Source organism: Panicum hallii, chromosome 5 (genome assembly GCF_002211085.1).
Source record: "Panicum hallii strain FIL2 chromosome 5, PHallii_v3.1, whole genome shotgun sequence".
Taxonomy (NCBI): domain Eukaryota; kingdom Viridiplantae; phylum Streptophyta; class Magnoliopsida; order Poales; family Poaceae; genus Panicum; species Panicum hallii.
The window spans coordinates 7,034,936-7,050,012 of record NC_038046.1 but is presented as its reverse complement, the minus strand read 5'-3'; the positions used below and the strand labels follow the sequence as shown (position 1 = coordinate 7,050,012).

General features: G+C 53.1%; 3 protein-coding genes and 1 long non-coding RNA gene across 4 annotated transcripts; 3 read left to right on the top strand and 1 right to left on the bottom strand.

Moving 5' to 3' along the window:
- Positions 1-3,198: 3,198 nt before the first annotated feature.
- LOC112891391 (F-box protein At4g18380-like) lies at positions 3,199-5,243 on the top strand. Its single transcript, XM_025958236.1, has 2 exons — positions 3,199-3,545; positions 3,847-5,243. The coding sequence occupies exon 2, from the start codon at positions 3,991-3,993 to the stop codon at positions 5,056-5,058; it is 1,068 nt and encodes a 355-aa protein (XP_025814021.1). The 5' UTR covers positions 3,199-3,545; positions 3,847-3,990; the 3' UTR covers positions 5,059-5,243.
- A 2,058-nt stretch (positions 5,244-7,301) lies between these two features.
- LOC112891393 (pathogenesis-related protein-like) lies at positions 7,302-8,188 on the top strand. Its single transcript, XM_025958239.1, has one exon. It carries the CDS (start codon positions 7,352-7,354, stop codon positions 8,021-8,023), a length of 672 nt encoding a protein of 223 aa, XP_025814024.1. The 5' UTR covers positions 7,302-7,351; the 3' UTR covers positions 8,024-8,188.
- A 461-nt stretch (positions 8,189-8,649) lies between these two features.
- On the top strand, positions 8,650-10,973 carry LOC112891395. Its single transcript, XR_003228546.1, has 3 exons — positions 8,650-8,812; positions 8,932-9,126; positions 10,437-10,973. It is a non-coding gene; the product is annotated as an uncharacterized LOC112891395 (long non-coding RNA).
- A 2,408-nt stretch (positions 10,974-13,381) lies between these two features.
- Positions 13,382-15,005, bottom strand: LOC112891390 (protein RETICULATA-RELATED 3, chloroplastic-like). The gene has a single exon (XM_025958234.1). The coding sequence runs from the start codon at positions 14,827-14,829 to the stop codon at positions 13,789-13,791; it is 1,041 nt and encodes a 346-aa protein (XP_025814019.1). The 5' UTR covers positions 14,830-15,005; the 3' UTR covers positions 13,382-13,788.
- Positions 15,006-15,077: the final 72 nt, after the last annotated feature.

Here is a 15,077-nt window from a genome sequence, read left to right as displayed (position 1 = left end):
GTCCACGTCGTGGCCGGCTGGTTGTGAGATACTGCGATCTCTGCTAGTATTTTTCTTTTCTGGAAGAGAACTTGTACGCTGTACTCCGAGACGACAGTGGTGCGCCTCCACGAACTCGAACAGATGCTGGGCCGAATCACAACGCCACGAGAGACGGCCATTGGCCTCCCGCGTGGAAACTTCAGGTAGCAAGGATTTAATAAAGTCTAAACTAAAGGGGGTGCTGGTTTATAAGATCTAAATTTAAGTCCTGTCACATAAAAAAATATGTCATTTACAAATATTAATTAAAGTCTAATCATAAAACTAATTGCAGAACTTCTGGACCAATTCGTCAGACGAATCTAATGAGTTATAGTAATCCATGATTAGCGGATGGCTACCGTAGCACCAATGTTGCAAATTATGGATTAATTAGGTTCATTAAATTCATCTCGCAAATTTGCACCTATATGTGAAAAAATAGGCAAATTTTATTTAATACTCTAAATGATAAGATTCTTTTATATGACGGATCTAATTTTTTTTATATGACGGAGTTTAGCTCTGAAAATCAAATGGAGTCCAAAGACTCAACAGGCCCAGCAGTGGTACCAGCGCCCCGAATCCTGAAAGCCAGCCCGACTGCCAGCGGTCTGGTCCCGTCGTCAGAAACTGATCGAAAAAAAACTTGACTTGCGGAAGAGACGTCTACGATATTGCACTAAGAAGAAGATCTTCTTACACAGGTTAAGAAAATCTTCGAATACCTATCTTACCTTTACAAAGTGGTCTGACACACCGTGAGAAGAGCGGATCCCAACTATACTTTGACACACCGTGAGAAGAGCGGACCCCAACTATACTTTGGATATGGGACAAATGAAGAATTTTTTTTTAACACATGGATAAACTGCGTCACCTCCGACCAACAAATCCACCCGGTGGGGGATCGATCTGTGGCCGGCGGGCTGCCAAGCGCACCGCTAGACCAACTGATCGACCACTCTGAGTAGTTCCGCACTCCACACAGTCAGCAGGCTGACGCGGAGCGTAATTGGCATCGAAAAAAACGGAGATGCAGATCAGTTCGGATAAGCTAGCGCCCATACCTGCAGCTTGGCTGCTCGCGGCGGCGAGGCGCCGTGTCAAGCGTGTGGCGCGAGACGAGCGAGGTGGGCGAGACGGCGCCATCAGATCCGTCCCGGTCCGGCTGTTGCCCTGGGATCACCAACTGGGCCGGCGCCGGCGCCACGGCTTGCGCGGCGAGCGAGAGCGAGGGATGCTGCAGCAGAGCAGCTGCGCGCACGGACGGACAGGCAGGCAGGCATGCTCGTGCCGCGTGCGTTAGCGCCGGGGTCGTTTTCGGCGATCATTGCCGGGCCACCGTGCCTGGCGGGCGGATCAGGAATTCAGGATCGATCCTTTTCCGGCGTGTTCGCTCGCGGCGGCCGGCCTCAACGAGCTACTGATCTGGGCGCCAAGCCCAGGAGCCTAGGAGGATAACGACGATTCTGATCTGGACGCCGGTCGGATGCGCTGACGGGACCGCGCCATGTGGAGTGCCCGAGCGAGCCACGTCTGCCACGAGATCATTGCGCCGATGACTCTAATCCTGGCTGCAGCCAGATCGTACGCCGATGCGACTGCTCGCCTGGATCCTTACGGGTCTCTATGATTGCCCAGCTTCCAGCTTCGCTCGAACACGAACACGAACGTGCTTGTCGCTCCGCTGGTTTCGCGTGCGCGAGTGTTGCTGGCGCTGCGGCCAGGCCCCGCCGGCAAGGGTCAGGACCGCACGGTACGGGGACGCGGGAATGCACCAGAGTTGCTGCGCCACGGCTTCGGCAGTTGGCGCTGTCTGGCCGCGCCGCCACCCGCCAGTCCCGGGGCGGAGAAACGCCATGCTTCTCCGGCTTGCTGCCGTCGGCTTCTAGCGCGGGTGACAGCGACGGCCCTTTGACGCGGAAGGAAGCTAGGCGCCGCCGCGCCCGGGTGGTGGTTCGCTTGCTCCCGGCGTTTTCCCGTGGTTCCTCGCGACGGGCGTCTGCCGACCTCACCTCGGCGGCTCGGCTCGGCCTCGACTCTGCTACACGGACGCCAGGGGGCAAAGCTCTCTGACCGCGACGCTCAATCAGATAGCACGGCAGGGGATTGCTTATTTAATCTCTAGAGCAGCAGCAGCGACAACATCATGCGTGGTCACGTACAGGAAAGAGACAACCTACCGTGGATTTTTGAGGAGTCCCGTTGATCTTCTCGCTGCTCCGGCCATTCCTGGCGCTCTGACTCGTGGTTATTGCGGCGATTTTTAAAATCACAGCCATTGGCTGCTAACGTCGGAGCAGTTAGTTTTCCTGTCTATAAAGTATAAACAGTGATCGTGTGCACTCCAAAGTGAGGTGTCCGAGCAAAGCATGGTAAAAGGATTATGTATCCTTTAGTGAGACATCATGCGTCGTCACGTACAGGAACGCCACAGCGTGAGCTCCGTGGAGCTCTTTGTCGATTACTACGTGGTGCCTGCGGCCATACCTGGCGCTTTGACTCATGGTTATTGCTGCGATTTTGTCCAGGTCTCACCCGTGGTGATGGGAGCTGGAGTACTTTAACTCACTATCATTCGCTGTTAACGTCAGAGCCCTCTTGTTTTCAAGTCTAAATAGCCCAACTCACCAATACATGTTTTAATTAGGAAGGAAGACGAAATGACCAACTTATCCTCAATTAATCTCGCTACAGTGTAGTAGTACTATACCCTGCATGGGAAAGAGGTTAATTAAAGATACATGTGTTCTTCTAACTGGAAAAAGGCAAAGGAAATTGCCTGAAAAATGTAGGGCAAGTATATAATGAAAATTGTAAAGAAGGATAAAACGATTTTCGTAGGACCGTAAATATTGTGAATTGTCGTGTAGGGACTCCAGAAGATTTTAGTTTAAAAATTTAAGAAAAAGGATTGGGTGCACAAAACAATAGGAAAATTGGCCATCTGCCGCGCGCGCGCGTGACCAACCCGGTCACCGCACCGGGTTCCTCCCCACTTTCTCCTATCCCCGTAACGCCGTCACGGGGCCGCCACGCCGTCGCGGAGGAGCTCGAACGAATCACCTCGCCGTGGCGGGGCCCGCGCTTTACCTCCACCGAGAATCCTACCACTGCTCCGCTGGTATTAAAGCCGCGGCGAGCGGCCGGCCGGCACGCTTCTCCCCGCACTAAACTAAAGAGAAACCGTCGTCCCCGAAGCCCAGGAGCGAAAATTCCCCCGCCGCTCCGTTCCTCCTCCCTCCTCTCGCGCGAATCCGTCGCCGGTCTCCCGAATCGCAGCGTCATCTCAGATTGCTGGGCGTTGAAGCTGCGCTCGAGCCGGTGAGCTTTCTGACGGTTTCGGAGCCTGAAGGCACCGATTTCTTGGCCGTTGCCGGGGTGGTCTCCGGCGTGCCTGCGGTTACCGGCTCGGCGGGGCTGGATCCGGTGGGGTTCCGGCGACAGGATCGGGTTCTTGGAGCAGGGCATTACTTCGGACTCTCGAGGTGTCCGTAGCCGCGCTCGTGGTGAACTCTGAGGTACTGCCTGTCTTCTTGGATTAGTTTGATTTATATGCCGAGTCATAGTTAATTCTCTCTCCACTTTGATGGCTTGTAGTCGTTTCTAAGCATTGTTTATTGCTTATTAGAAGTAGTATACTTCCTGGCGATTTTAATGATAATTTTCAGCTTCTGATACGATGCTGCTTTGCGTAGTTCAGTTCGTTTCCCGTCCTGCATCAAATTTGTGTGATGCTGCTTTACTCTGTCTCTGTGCAGTTAAGCTTGCCCTCCCCAGTCGGATTAGCTGTTTACTGTAGTGTTGATTCTTTTGTTTCAGAAAACAGATTGAATTCGAAGACCTGAAGATTTAGCTAGTTCAGACCAGTTTCGAAAATAGAAGAAAGATTCAGCTCTTTCCTAGCAGTTTCAGAGTTCTTCAGTCAGTTGAAGAAGCAAGCAGGGACGACTTTTGAATCGGGCAATGCATGCCAAGGCTCGAATCCACGCTGACCCGGTCCTGGAGTTTGACCGTTTCGACTGCCTGCCGGATTCACTCGTGCTGCTGATCCTGAACAAGCTCGAGGACGTGCGTTCGCTCGGCCGCTGCTCTGCCGTGTCCAAGCGGTTCAGCGGCCTGGTTCCCCTTGTGCACGACGTATGCGTCAAGATCGACCGCGTCGTGACTGTGGACGGTGACTCCGATGCTGCTCTGAACCTGTCGTCGCCCAAGCCCCAGAACATCCTCTCGCATCTACTCAAGCTGGTGCTGTTCGCAATCACCAAGCCCTTCCATGACATGGGCGGCAACCCAAACGGCGCCGGGCGGCCACTGTTCCCCCAGCTCTCCCAGCACTCGCCTGCGCAGGTGCTGCGGAGCTTCTCCCACGTTCGCAACATTCGGGTGGAGCTGCCCTCGGGGGACGTCGGCGTCGAGGAGGGGGTTCTGCTGAAGTGGCGGGCGGAGTATGGCAGCACGCTTCAGAATTGCGTGATCCTGGGCGGCACCCTTGTCAGCCGCAAGGCCGCCGGCGGTGTGCACGAGCCGCCTCCGGATGACGGTGGAACCATGCCCGAGTCCTTCTACACGAACGGCGGGCTGAAGCTCCGTGTGGTGTGGACCATCAGCTGCCTGATCGCCGCTTCGACGAGGCACTACCTCCTCCGATCGATCGTCGACGAGCATCCGACGCTGAGAAGCCTGGTCCTGGCGGACGCCGACGGGCAGGGCGCGCTGCGCATGGGGTGGGAGCAGCTGAGGGATTTCAGGGAGCACAAGCCGTCGGCCTCGGCGTGCTCCAACAGAACGCAGGTCCCCGCGTGCAACATCAAGCTGAGATACGCCCCGTGCCTCGAGCTCCCTGGCGGATTGGCGCTGCAGGGCGCGACCTTGCTCGTCATCAAGCCCGCCGGCGACGGGAGCGGCGGCGGCCATGGCGGTCGGAAGGAAGCCGAAGCCTTTGTGTCAGGCGCGTTCGATGGACCCCTGAGGTTTGCTGTGAAGGCACTGATGAAGAGGCGCACGTATCTTCTGGAGATGAATGGGTTCTAGAGATCCCGAGGGCTTCAGAGACATGTTGCTTTCCGCTTTTCCGGTGCTTCTTGTGGCTTGTGATTGGTACAGTAGCAGTATCATCTTAGCGTATGAATGTGGTATACTTGCCCAAGGCCTCCACCATAGAGAATCGAGATGTTTCGTTGTGCGCGGTGGCAGCACACCGTCTGTGCCTACTGAAATCACGTGATTAGCATGAAGTGTGTGTGTTTCCCGTTCCCTAATCGAAGGCGCCGAAGGAGAGGATTATCGGAGGAGGCAGCCTAGCCAGCCGCGTGCCACTCTTCGGACACCCTTCCGCACGGGGTCGTGGGCCGGTTTTCTCTCTCTTTTTCCTCACGGTCCAGCCCACTCTGCACTCTGCCCCCCCATATGTCACATGTCATCTCTCCTTTCTTCTACCCCTCAAAGAAAAAAAACTCTCCTTCCTCCTCCTTCTTCTTCTTTTCTTCTGCATTCTTAGAACTTTAGAAGTTAGGAGCTGTTTGAATCAAGGACTAATTTTTAGTCTGGAGGGCAATTCACGAGATAAATCTATCAAATCTAATTAATCCATCATTAGCATATCTGAGCATAACATTACAAATCTTAAAGTAATTAAGCTCAATGGATTCGTCTCGTGAATTAGACTCAATTTATACAATAATCTATATTTAATACTCCTAATCGGTGTCCAAACATCGATGCGATAGAGACTAAAATTTAGTCCGGAAATTCAAATAGCCCCTAGGCTATAGAACGGGTTGGACCGAGACTTTGGGCAGTGGCTAGTTCGGTGGTTGCCACAATTTGTGGCCGGACAATGAAATGGCAAAGGCGCCATTGCCCTTGGGTTGGGTGGTGGAGCACCGGTGCGTGGTTGGAGGTAATAGCTGGGGCCATAATGGTAACCCATAGTATAGACAGCTAGGATGGCGAATCGGCGATGGGTGGGGGTGGCAGGCTGGCAGCGGTGAACTCGGCCGCATGGCCCCCTAGAGATGAAGCATGAAGACCCCGTTTGACACCGTTTCTATTAGCTCCGGCTTCATCACTGTTCAGAGCATTGTAGCACGAAGCCGATAAAGTCAAGAAAACTGTCTTCATCGACTTCACATGTTTCCCAGTTCATTTTGACCAGCGGGTTCCGTTCCGGCTTCACGCTACAGTGCAGAACAGTGTCGAGTACTATAGCAAAGAGCTGAAGCCAGAGCTGGTAAAATGTGTGCCAAACGGACTTTTAGTGATTAAAAGGGCGAGGGCATAGCTACGGGAAATACTATGCATCCCTCGTATGTGCGACTGAAATTCAATTTGTCGCGCAACGCAAAATTTGTTTGATGGTTCCAGCGGCGAAAGAAATGTTCCACAAGGAAAAAAAACTTTCTTCGTACATGTAGTGCGTGCATCAAGAGCTCAAGACGTGTTCCCATCGCATTTGCGACATATAACCTACACATGGCCACGGATAGCTTTGTTGATGGAGACGAATATGAGTGTTGGGCCAAGATTTTTGGGCCGCAGCTATGCAAGCAAATAGGCCTTGGCCCATATGGGCAGCGTAAAGCCGGGGGTCTCTTCTTCTCTCTGACGCTGCATCTGCATGCACGTCCTCGCTTCCCTTGACCGTTGAATGCATCGACACATGCATGGAAATCAACAGGTGCCCGTAGGAATTCTCTGGCTGGGAGAAGAAAACAGTGCCGGTGTCCGGCAAGCTTGACGGCGTACGTGGCAACCTGCCGCGGCCGTGCACCTCGATCCCGCCGGGTCTCGCGGCGCCGTATCCGCTACTAGGTACTAGCCTGTGGGATAGGAGTATATATAGGACTACGAACGGTGATGGACCTGGACAAAATGGTTCGCCTACGTACGTCTCCGAAAGTCTTCTTGGACGAAGCCCACCCGTGCGCACCGCCGCCCCGACACGTTGGTTCGGCCGTGCCTGCCGCCGGGCTGGGCCAAGCCGTGCACGCCCAACACCGGCGGTCTCTCCCGGGTTCCCTGAAGAACTGCATACATTTCTAGACCCAGCTCTGCGTCGAGATACGCGTATGGTTTGCGGTAGACCTGTTGACCTGACCGAAAGTTTTGGTACAACTCATCCACGCCATGCCAAACACGAACGCATAATCTTGTGGAAATTTTGTTACGAATTTTCCACACGCAACCACACTACACCATGCCATGGCACCAGCCTGTCGCCATGCATCTATAAATACCCTCGATCTCCTCCATACGTGCTCACAGGCTCACAGTCACAGCCAACAACAGACTGACAGTGCACGGCTAGGGAATCAAGCAATCAGCAATGGCGTCTCCGGCGAGGTCCGCCTCCGCTGTTCTCCTCCTCGCCGCCGTCGCCCTCGCCGCGGCCACCGCGGACGCGATCACCTTCAACGTCATCAACCGCTGCAAGGACACGCTGTGGCCGGCGGCGCTCCCGGGCGGCGGCGCGCGCCTGGACCCGGGCCGGACGTGGACCGTGGAGGTGCCGGCGGGCACGTCTAGCGCGCGGATGTGGGCGCGCACGGGCTGCGCCTTCGACGGCGCCGGCCGCGGGTCGTGCGAGACGGGGGACTGCGGCGGCGCGCTGGAGTGCACCGTGTCCGGGAGGCCCCCCGCGACGCTGGCCGAGTACACGCTGGGCAACCCGGACTACATCGACGTCTCCCTGGTCGACGGCTTCAACGTACCCATGTCCTTCCAGTGCGGCGGCAGGGGCCCCAGCTGCGCCGCCGACGTCAACGCGCGCTGCCCCGCCGAGCTGAAGGTGCCGGGTGGATGCGCCAGCGCGTGCGAGAAGTTCGGCGGCGACACCTACTGCTGCCAGGGCCCGTACAAGGACAAGTGCCCGCCGACCGACTACTCCAAGTTCTTCAAGGGGCTGTGCCCGGACGCCTACAGCTACGCCAAGGACGACCGGACCAGCACCTTCAACTGCCCGCAGGGCGCCAACTACGACATCGTGCTATGCCCGTGAGGAGATCCATCCACGTCATCACTATAGTAAAAATTACATAGGGGGATCTTACCGCGCATAGAAGATATGATCCTGAATAAGGTCGGGTTAATTACTTACTATTATATTGGCCATCGTTTACATATATGAACGCTTGTATATGAATAAAGGGAACATTTTCAAAAACTACCTTATATCTTTTTGATTTTGAAATTCCTCCTACTACACATGAACTTCCTGATACCTGATATGCCTGCCTAAAAGGCTAAAACTACTAACAGGACGTCCTAGCGAAGAAGCTTGTGGTATTCATCCTGGTCCAGCTTATCTAATAGCACGTGATGATGGCTTTGTCGAACAAAGCGGTTTTTTAGACTGTATGCTTTCAGTCGTGTTTATTAGGACCGTTGGAGCCCGCTTAACGGTGGGGACTGGTACATCGGGATGTGGAGCGTTGTCAGGTGCACCAGTAAACGTATTATGTCGCTTTCCCATTATACTTGAAATATACGAATCTATACAGGATTCAATGCAAGCATCTTCCTCCTCCATCTCTCACCGTTCTCTCTCCTCCTCTGCCGTGTACCTGCAGCATCTCAGCTTCCTCCCTTCTCTCCTCTCCTCCCCTTCCTTTATCTCTCTCCAACAATCTCTCCTCTCTTCCGTTTTCTCTAATCTCAGCTCGACACTGCCTTCCTTCTGCGGCCACGACCCATCTGCTCGCCGGGGCCATGTACCTGTGCCACATCCCCCCTAACTCCCTCTCTGCTCGGGGACGCCGGCTATTTCCTTGGAGCTCCGGCGAGCAGAGTATTTCTCTTCCTTCTTCATGCTTGCGCTCTTCTGTGTAGTTCTTGAGTGCTCATTCCTCTTCTAGATCTCCTCATCCGATTGGACTTGTTAGCTGGTATAGCTGCCCTTCTTTGCAGTTCTCTGCGCCACGCTGCGCCGTCAAGGACGCAAGTACAGGTGGACCTCTTGCAGGTCTCCATGGAGGAACGAGTTCATCGACGAAGATACCTGCTGGTACATGGTGCGAGATGTAGTTCGCATGAAGCTTAATTTTGATTTCCATGTCGCTGTTTCAGGTACGCATTTGGTTGCGAGCCTAACTCGCAGAGAAGGTACGGACCAAAACCTTCCTTTAATCTCACTAGTTTGAAGCATGAGAAGCATGAGAATAAAAAAAAGACAAAATTTGATGAGATACTTACTGAATTCACAGATGATGTAACACCCTAATTTTCAAATCAGAAACCTAAATAACTAAATAATTTTTGCTAGATTTTTACAGAATCCATAAGATTTTTATTTAATTTCCTTTCGGTTTCAGAACATTTACTTTAATTAACAATAATTTACCTAGGCATAAAAAGAAATATAAGAAAATATAAATTTTATGCATTTCATGCCACATTATATTATTTTATTGCTTATCTTTTAATTAAATTTTAAATTTTAAATTCAAATTCAAATGCATTTGAATGCATTTCTTTTTCTCTCTCCGTTTCTCTTTTAGCCCAGCCCATTTCCCTCTCTTCCTCCCTCCCTTCCTCCTGCAACGCCCAGCCCAACCGGCCACCCCGCCTCCCTTCCCTGGCCCAGCAGCCTAACCCGCTCCTCTCCTCTCCCTCTCTCCCTCACCGCCAGGTGAGCCCTGCCCGTCGGGTTCACCCCTACCTCGCGCCAGGCTCCTCTCCCTCTCGCCCATGCAAGCACAGAGCTTGAAGTTGGATTTCTAGCTAGCACGGCGTATTATCTCAAAAAAAAGCTAGCACGGCGTCTGAAAATTCATGATCATCAATCAAGAGGTAAAATATCATAGAAATTGGTTCTTTTGCTGAGGGAGCCTCTATCTAGCACTAGACATTCGGGACCCCCTCAATATTTCTGAAAACTGGGGAACAATATTCAAAATCTAGTTTAACATTTTTTGAAATATGTCAACTGTTATTGAAACTTAGTTCTAAAAAAATGAAAAATTGGTAACAACTCTTTTGTGAGATTTTACTAATTATCTATCTGTTCAGTTTCCTACAAGAATCCCAGGAGCTACAAAAAGAACATTTTCAAAATGGCAATGAAATTAGTCCTGTGAGTAGAACCTGATATCACTAGAACGTTCTTTACAGATTAGACTGGAAAAGGTGAACACTGAACGTGACAGAAAATCTATGAACAATTGGGAGACGGAAACAACAGAAAATCCCCTTTCTATCTACCTATATGGCTATATGCTATCTTCCTCTACTGTACAAGCAATGATAAACACAAGTCTCAAATTTAGCAAAACAAAAACAAAACTAAAAGAAAAGCAAATCCCTGCAAAGACTTCATAAGTGCAGAGAATGCATTCCGAGAGTCGCTCACAGATCATGACCTACTCCAGCTAATTCTGTATCGGGTTGGACCTGCTCGGCGTCTGCTTCTTCAGGTTCTCGGACACCTGGGCGCCAGGAGTCTTGTTCGCCGCGGCCGCCACTGCGTGTGCGTGGAACGCCTGTCGCCGTGCTCTCTCCGAGCTGACGAGTACACTCTGCGAGAGCTTTCTTGATTGGATCCTCTCCTTTGAGACCACGACACCAGACGGCGTCAGGATGCAATGCAGAAGCAGCAAGGCGGAGAGGAAGGAGGCGCAGACGCTGGTAGCTCTCATGGCCTTGTGCTGGCGTTTTTGCCGGGGGGGCCTGATAGAAGCTACTGGTGAGTGAATGATGGGATCAACTGAGAAGCGAGGACCAGGAACTCAAGCCGTTGCTCTTATAAAAGCTTCCATGTGAGTACAGTCAGCACCGAGAGCGAGAGGTTAGAGATCCGGCCTCAGGAGCTCCCATGATTGTGTTTGATTTAGCATGTGACGGGCGCGTACCAACGGTTCATGTACCAACTCGCATTTTTATCTTTTGCGTGAGTGCCCATTCGGCGATTGTGGGCGGCACATGGAGCCATATATAGATTGCATCCACTTTCATTTTCTTCCCTAAATTTTTTATAAACTATTTTTTGTGTAAAAAAGTCTTATTTTAGCAGAAGCTTTTCTAGTTTATGAAACATGAGTTTCTTGAATTTTTAACTATTCTTAATGTGAGTTTTGACGTCAAGTGCAATCTTAGTCTTCATTTCCTGTCAACTTGCAGAGCATGTAACATCATGGCTGATGCATGTTGAGGGAAATGGTTTCTGATATATTGGAGGACAGCGGCCATCACAATGCATTAACCTTGTGCTCCTCATTGCTGTGGTCCTTCCTACCTACAAGCATCCAATCATAGAATCACTACAAAGCTGCTTTACGAGTCAGTGGCTCCAGATCCAGATATCAGCAGTGCTATTAAGAGAAACCTGCCAATGTACCTGACGCTCAGTTCCTCTGATCATGTTACTGGAGTTAATTGGTAATTAGAGTTTATATAGAATAACAAAAGCAAGAGTGAACCTCCACATGGCAGATCCATTCCAAGATCTCAAAGGCACAAACCTTTGAACTCACCAGTTTGACCACGCTAATCATTGCCTCAATGCCCGCCTCGTCCATCGAACAACAGTCCCTCTCTATGGTTCGTCGGTTCTACCCTTGTATCCTTGCAAAAAGAAAAAAAAAACAGAGAAGAAACTCTAGCATTCCCTGACGAGGGCGGCACATGGCGACTTGGACTGCCTTCTTCAGAGGAGGAGCAGCAGGCAGAGCTCCGAGCCTCAGATGGCGCCGTGGGTACCACGTCTACTGTAACATGCACGCGACGCGTGTACGGTTCTACAGGGGGCAGCGGGGCACCACGAGTCGTGATCGCGCTGCGTCATGGCGTGGCATGGCTGGACTCCGGAGCGGCGCGCCGGCGACCCAAACGGACAAGAGCGGGCGGCGGAATTCCTGCCCGGCCTCCCGAGTAAAAGCATCCCGTCTCCGAACGGCACATTTGGCAGCGCCCGCGCCGCGGGGAACGCACCAAACAGCTGGATTCGGCACGGAACCTGTAGCTTGCTTGTCCCGTGACTACTCCAGCCGGGCGACCATTCCGAGGCATCTGAAAGTTGCTTTGGCAGCTACAGGCGGACGGCGGGGACCGTAGGCGCAGGCAAGTGGCGGCGGCGGCGGAGGTGTGACGGAGACGACGAGTCCGCTGCGCCGCCGAACCGCCGTGCTTGGCGTGCGACCATGCCATGGAGGCACGTGACGGTAACGACGAGTCCGCGGCGCCGAGCCGCCGTGCTTGGCGTGCGACCACGCCGTGGAGGCTCGGGGCTCGGCGTGCTTCCCGTGTCCCCGTCCGGGTTCAGGTCGCGCGTCGATGCGCGCCAGGCGCAAACGCCACAGCGCACGGGTCGGGTGACAATGACATGGACGTCGTCGCGTCTGGCGTCTTTTTCATGGAGGGATCGCCTCAGGCCACACACGTCTTTAGAATTGCGATCCGATCAAGCATAACACGTCAAGTGCGACCTGTCGAAACTTTGAAAGAGCGCTGGACCCGGAATTGCTGGAGGTCGCTGTCTACCAACAAAAAAGGTGCGGAGGCATCCGCATTCGGGACCGGACCTCAACGTCTGCCAACAACAGCGTCGCTACAAACTATAAAATCCTAATGGTCCAGTACTCCAGTGGATCAAAGCCAAGGCCCAAGAGGGACCACAACAGGAATTAGGAAATAGTATATGCGGCTATGCCCAAGCAGGATATCCGAATTAATCAGAAATGAATACTAGTATGTTAAGCTATTGTTCGTAATCTTTGTTCCGAAAATAATAAAAAAATGAATAAGCACAGCTAAGACCAGACTTCCCAAGACCGTAAACAACAGACAAACGAACTTTCTTGCACAGCACCAACACAAGTCAGATTAAGAAAGGTATGCATGACCAACAGGGAGCATTCTGAAACTTTGATTCTACCGACGTTTTCAAGCCTGAGAGCAACAGCTGCACAGCCACAGAAACAAGCAATACGAGGTCCTGTATTCAAAAAAAATTTGGAGAAAGGTAAAAGGCTGCTGATTAGCACCAGAAAAAATAGATGTCCAGCCAACATACACAGCTATAACGTTGCTTCCGTGACCATTGGAGTTTCAGGTCTACTTCAACTGGCTTTACAACTTTGAATCCTTGATTCAATTTGCAATGCCAAGGATGACAATGTGCCATTGAGCAAACAATTATACACTCACTCGAGTTAAAACCCACAAATCTTTTCCCACTTGATCTTTAAGAATTAGAATCAATTTTTACATAAACACAACTACAAAGAAATGTACGAAAATGTAGTTCCTACAAACATCTTAGACCCAGCACTGTTTAGGCATGGCACCATGGCCTTATTGCATCAACTTTACTGTAATGGCATATCACAGCCATTACCAAAGCAGCAGAAAAAAGAACAGCAGATTTAAATGTCTAACATTTGAGCAAAAGTTTCAGCCACTGGTTTGGTTACATGAAGAAACTAGACAGCATCAAGTTCTTATATTTTGGGTCATGAACCCACTTCTCTTTACATCATAGGATAATTCAGGATCATAGATTGCATGCAAATCAAATAACTTCAAGTATGGCAAGCAGGCTACCCATTGAGTCAGATCAAATGGACAAGAGAGAAAAATTTTATTCTAAGATCAACTAAGCATGTCATCACCACAAACAGATTGAAGAAAAATGTTTTGAGCCTCACTCCTTATTCCAACCCACTTATCATCTACAGGTTTCTTGGCCTATTCCAAGAAGCCGCAAACGAAGCTCAGGGTGATGCCCGACGCGAGCATGCATGCATCCACTTGCACCCTCCTCTACCCACTTTACTTACCCTCTCCGTCCTTTGCCTCACTGATGGCATCTGCGGCGGCATTGCCCACAGCTATCAACCGTTCCTTCTCTTCTGCAGCCGTCGCTGGCTTATCTGATCTTTGCGATCCAGTCAACCTGGCAAGCAACACGAAGGACATGCCACCAAGCACGTTGTTCATGCAGCGGAGAGCAACGACGGACACCTTGAACACTGGCGCCGGTGCGACCTTGCCGAGCAGGTACTCGACCCCGTTCAGAGTCTGGTAACGCAGGTTGCTGCTGACGCCCATGTGGATCGCCCAGGTGGCCGCGTTGAGCAGCGTGGGCGGCGGCTTGTTGGGAGTCTCGAACTCCGGGTCCATGCGCTTCCGCATGGCGATGAGCCCGTTGGAGAGCGCGGTGCCGGCGAGCCCGGCCGCGAACCCGACCATCGCGAAGGTCGCGCCCTTGGACACGAGGGTGGCGACGCGGGAGCCAAGCGAGTAGGCGCCCGGCTCGAACATGTGGCTGGGGAGCGCGGAGGCGGCGGACGAGGCGGCGGCGGCGACGCCGGCGGTGGGCGCGAGGAGGTACATGAGGACGAAGTTGAGGATGGATCCGACGACGAGGGTGGAGAAGACAAAGTCGAGCTCGTTGAGACCGAAGTTGGGGCGGGAGGCCATGTCGCCGAGCACGCAGGCGGTGACGCCGACGAGCTCCTCCATGAGCACCTTGAACGGGAACTGCGGGTCCGCGGCGACGCGGGCGGCCCAGCCGGCCAGGAAGACGCCGAGGATGCCCCCGCGGCGGCCGTCGCCGTCGCCGCCACCGGAGTCCGCGGCGTCGCCAGATCCGCCTCCGCCATACGAGCGCGGGGGCGGGGGCAGCCTGCCTCCCGGGCCCGACGGCGACGGGGATCGGAGGCGGAGGAGCGACGCCGCGGAGGAGGAAGAAGAGGAAAGCGGGGCGAAGGAGAGATTCGCGGTGGGCCCGGCGCGGTGTGGCGCGATGCGCGGGGAGGAGTCGAGGTGGGCCGGGAGGAGCTTGGCGGCGGCGAAGGCCGTGGAGGCCATGGCGCGATCCGGTGGTGGGCGGGAGGGGATCGCGCGCGTCCTCTGCCGCGCGTGCGAGAAGACGGCGGCGGCGGCGGCGGCGCGGTGCGGGAGGTGGCTGGTAGTGCGGGACGGCCTCAGATGGGGGGAAGGGTTTTGGGGGTTGGTGTAGTGAAGTGGGTGGGGGAGGGGGTGGGGGGGTGTGGTGTTCGGGGGTCCTCCGGGTTTGGTGAGGGGGGAGGAGTTGGTGGGGACTTGTACCAAGTGCG

Excerpts from the sequence above, each read along its gene's own strand:
- LOC112891391 (XM_025958236.1), top strand. The coding sequence starts at position 3,991 with ATGCATGCCAAGGCTCGAATCCACGCTGACCCGGTCCTGGAGTTTGAC.
- LOC112891393 (XM_025958239.1), top strand. The coding sequence starts at position 7,352 with ATGGCGTCTCCGGCGAGGTCCGCCTCCGCTGTTCTCCTCCTCGCCGCC.
- LOC112891390 (XM_025958234.1), bottom strand. The coding sequence starts at position 14,829 with ATGGCCTCCACGGCCTTCGCCGCCGCCAAGCTCCTCCCGGCCCACCTC.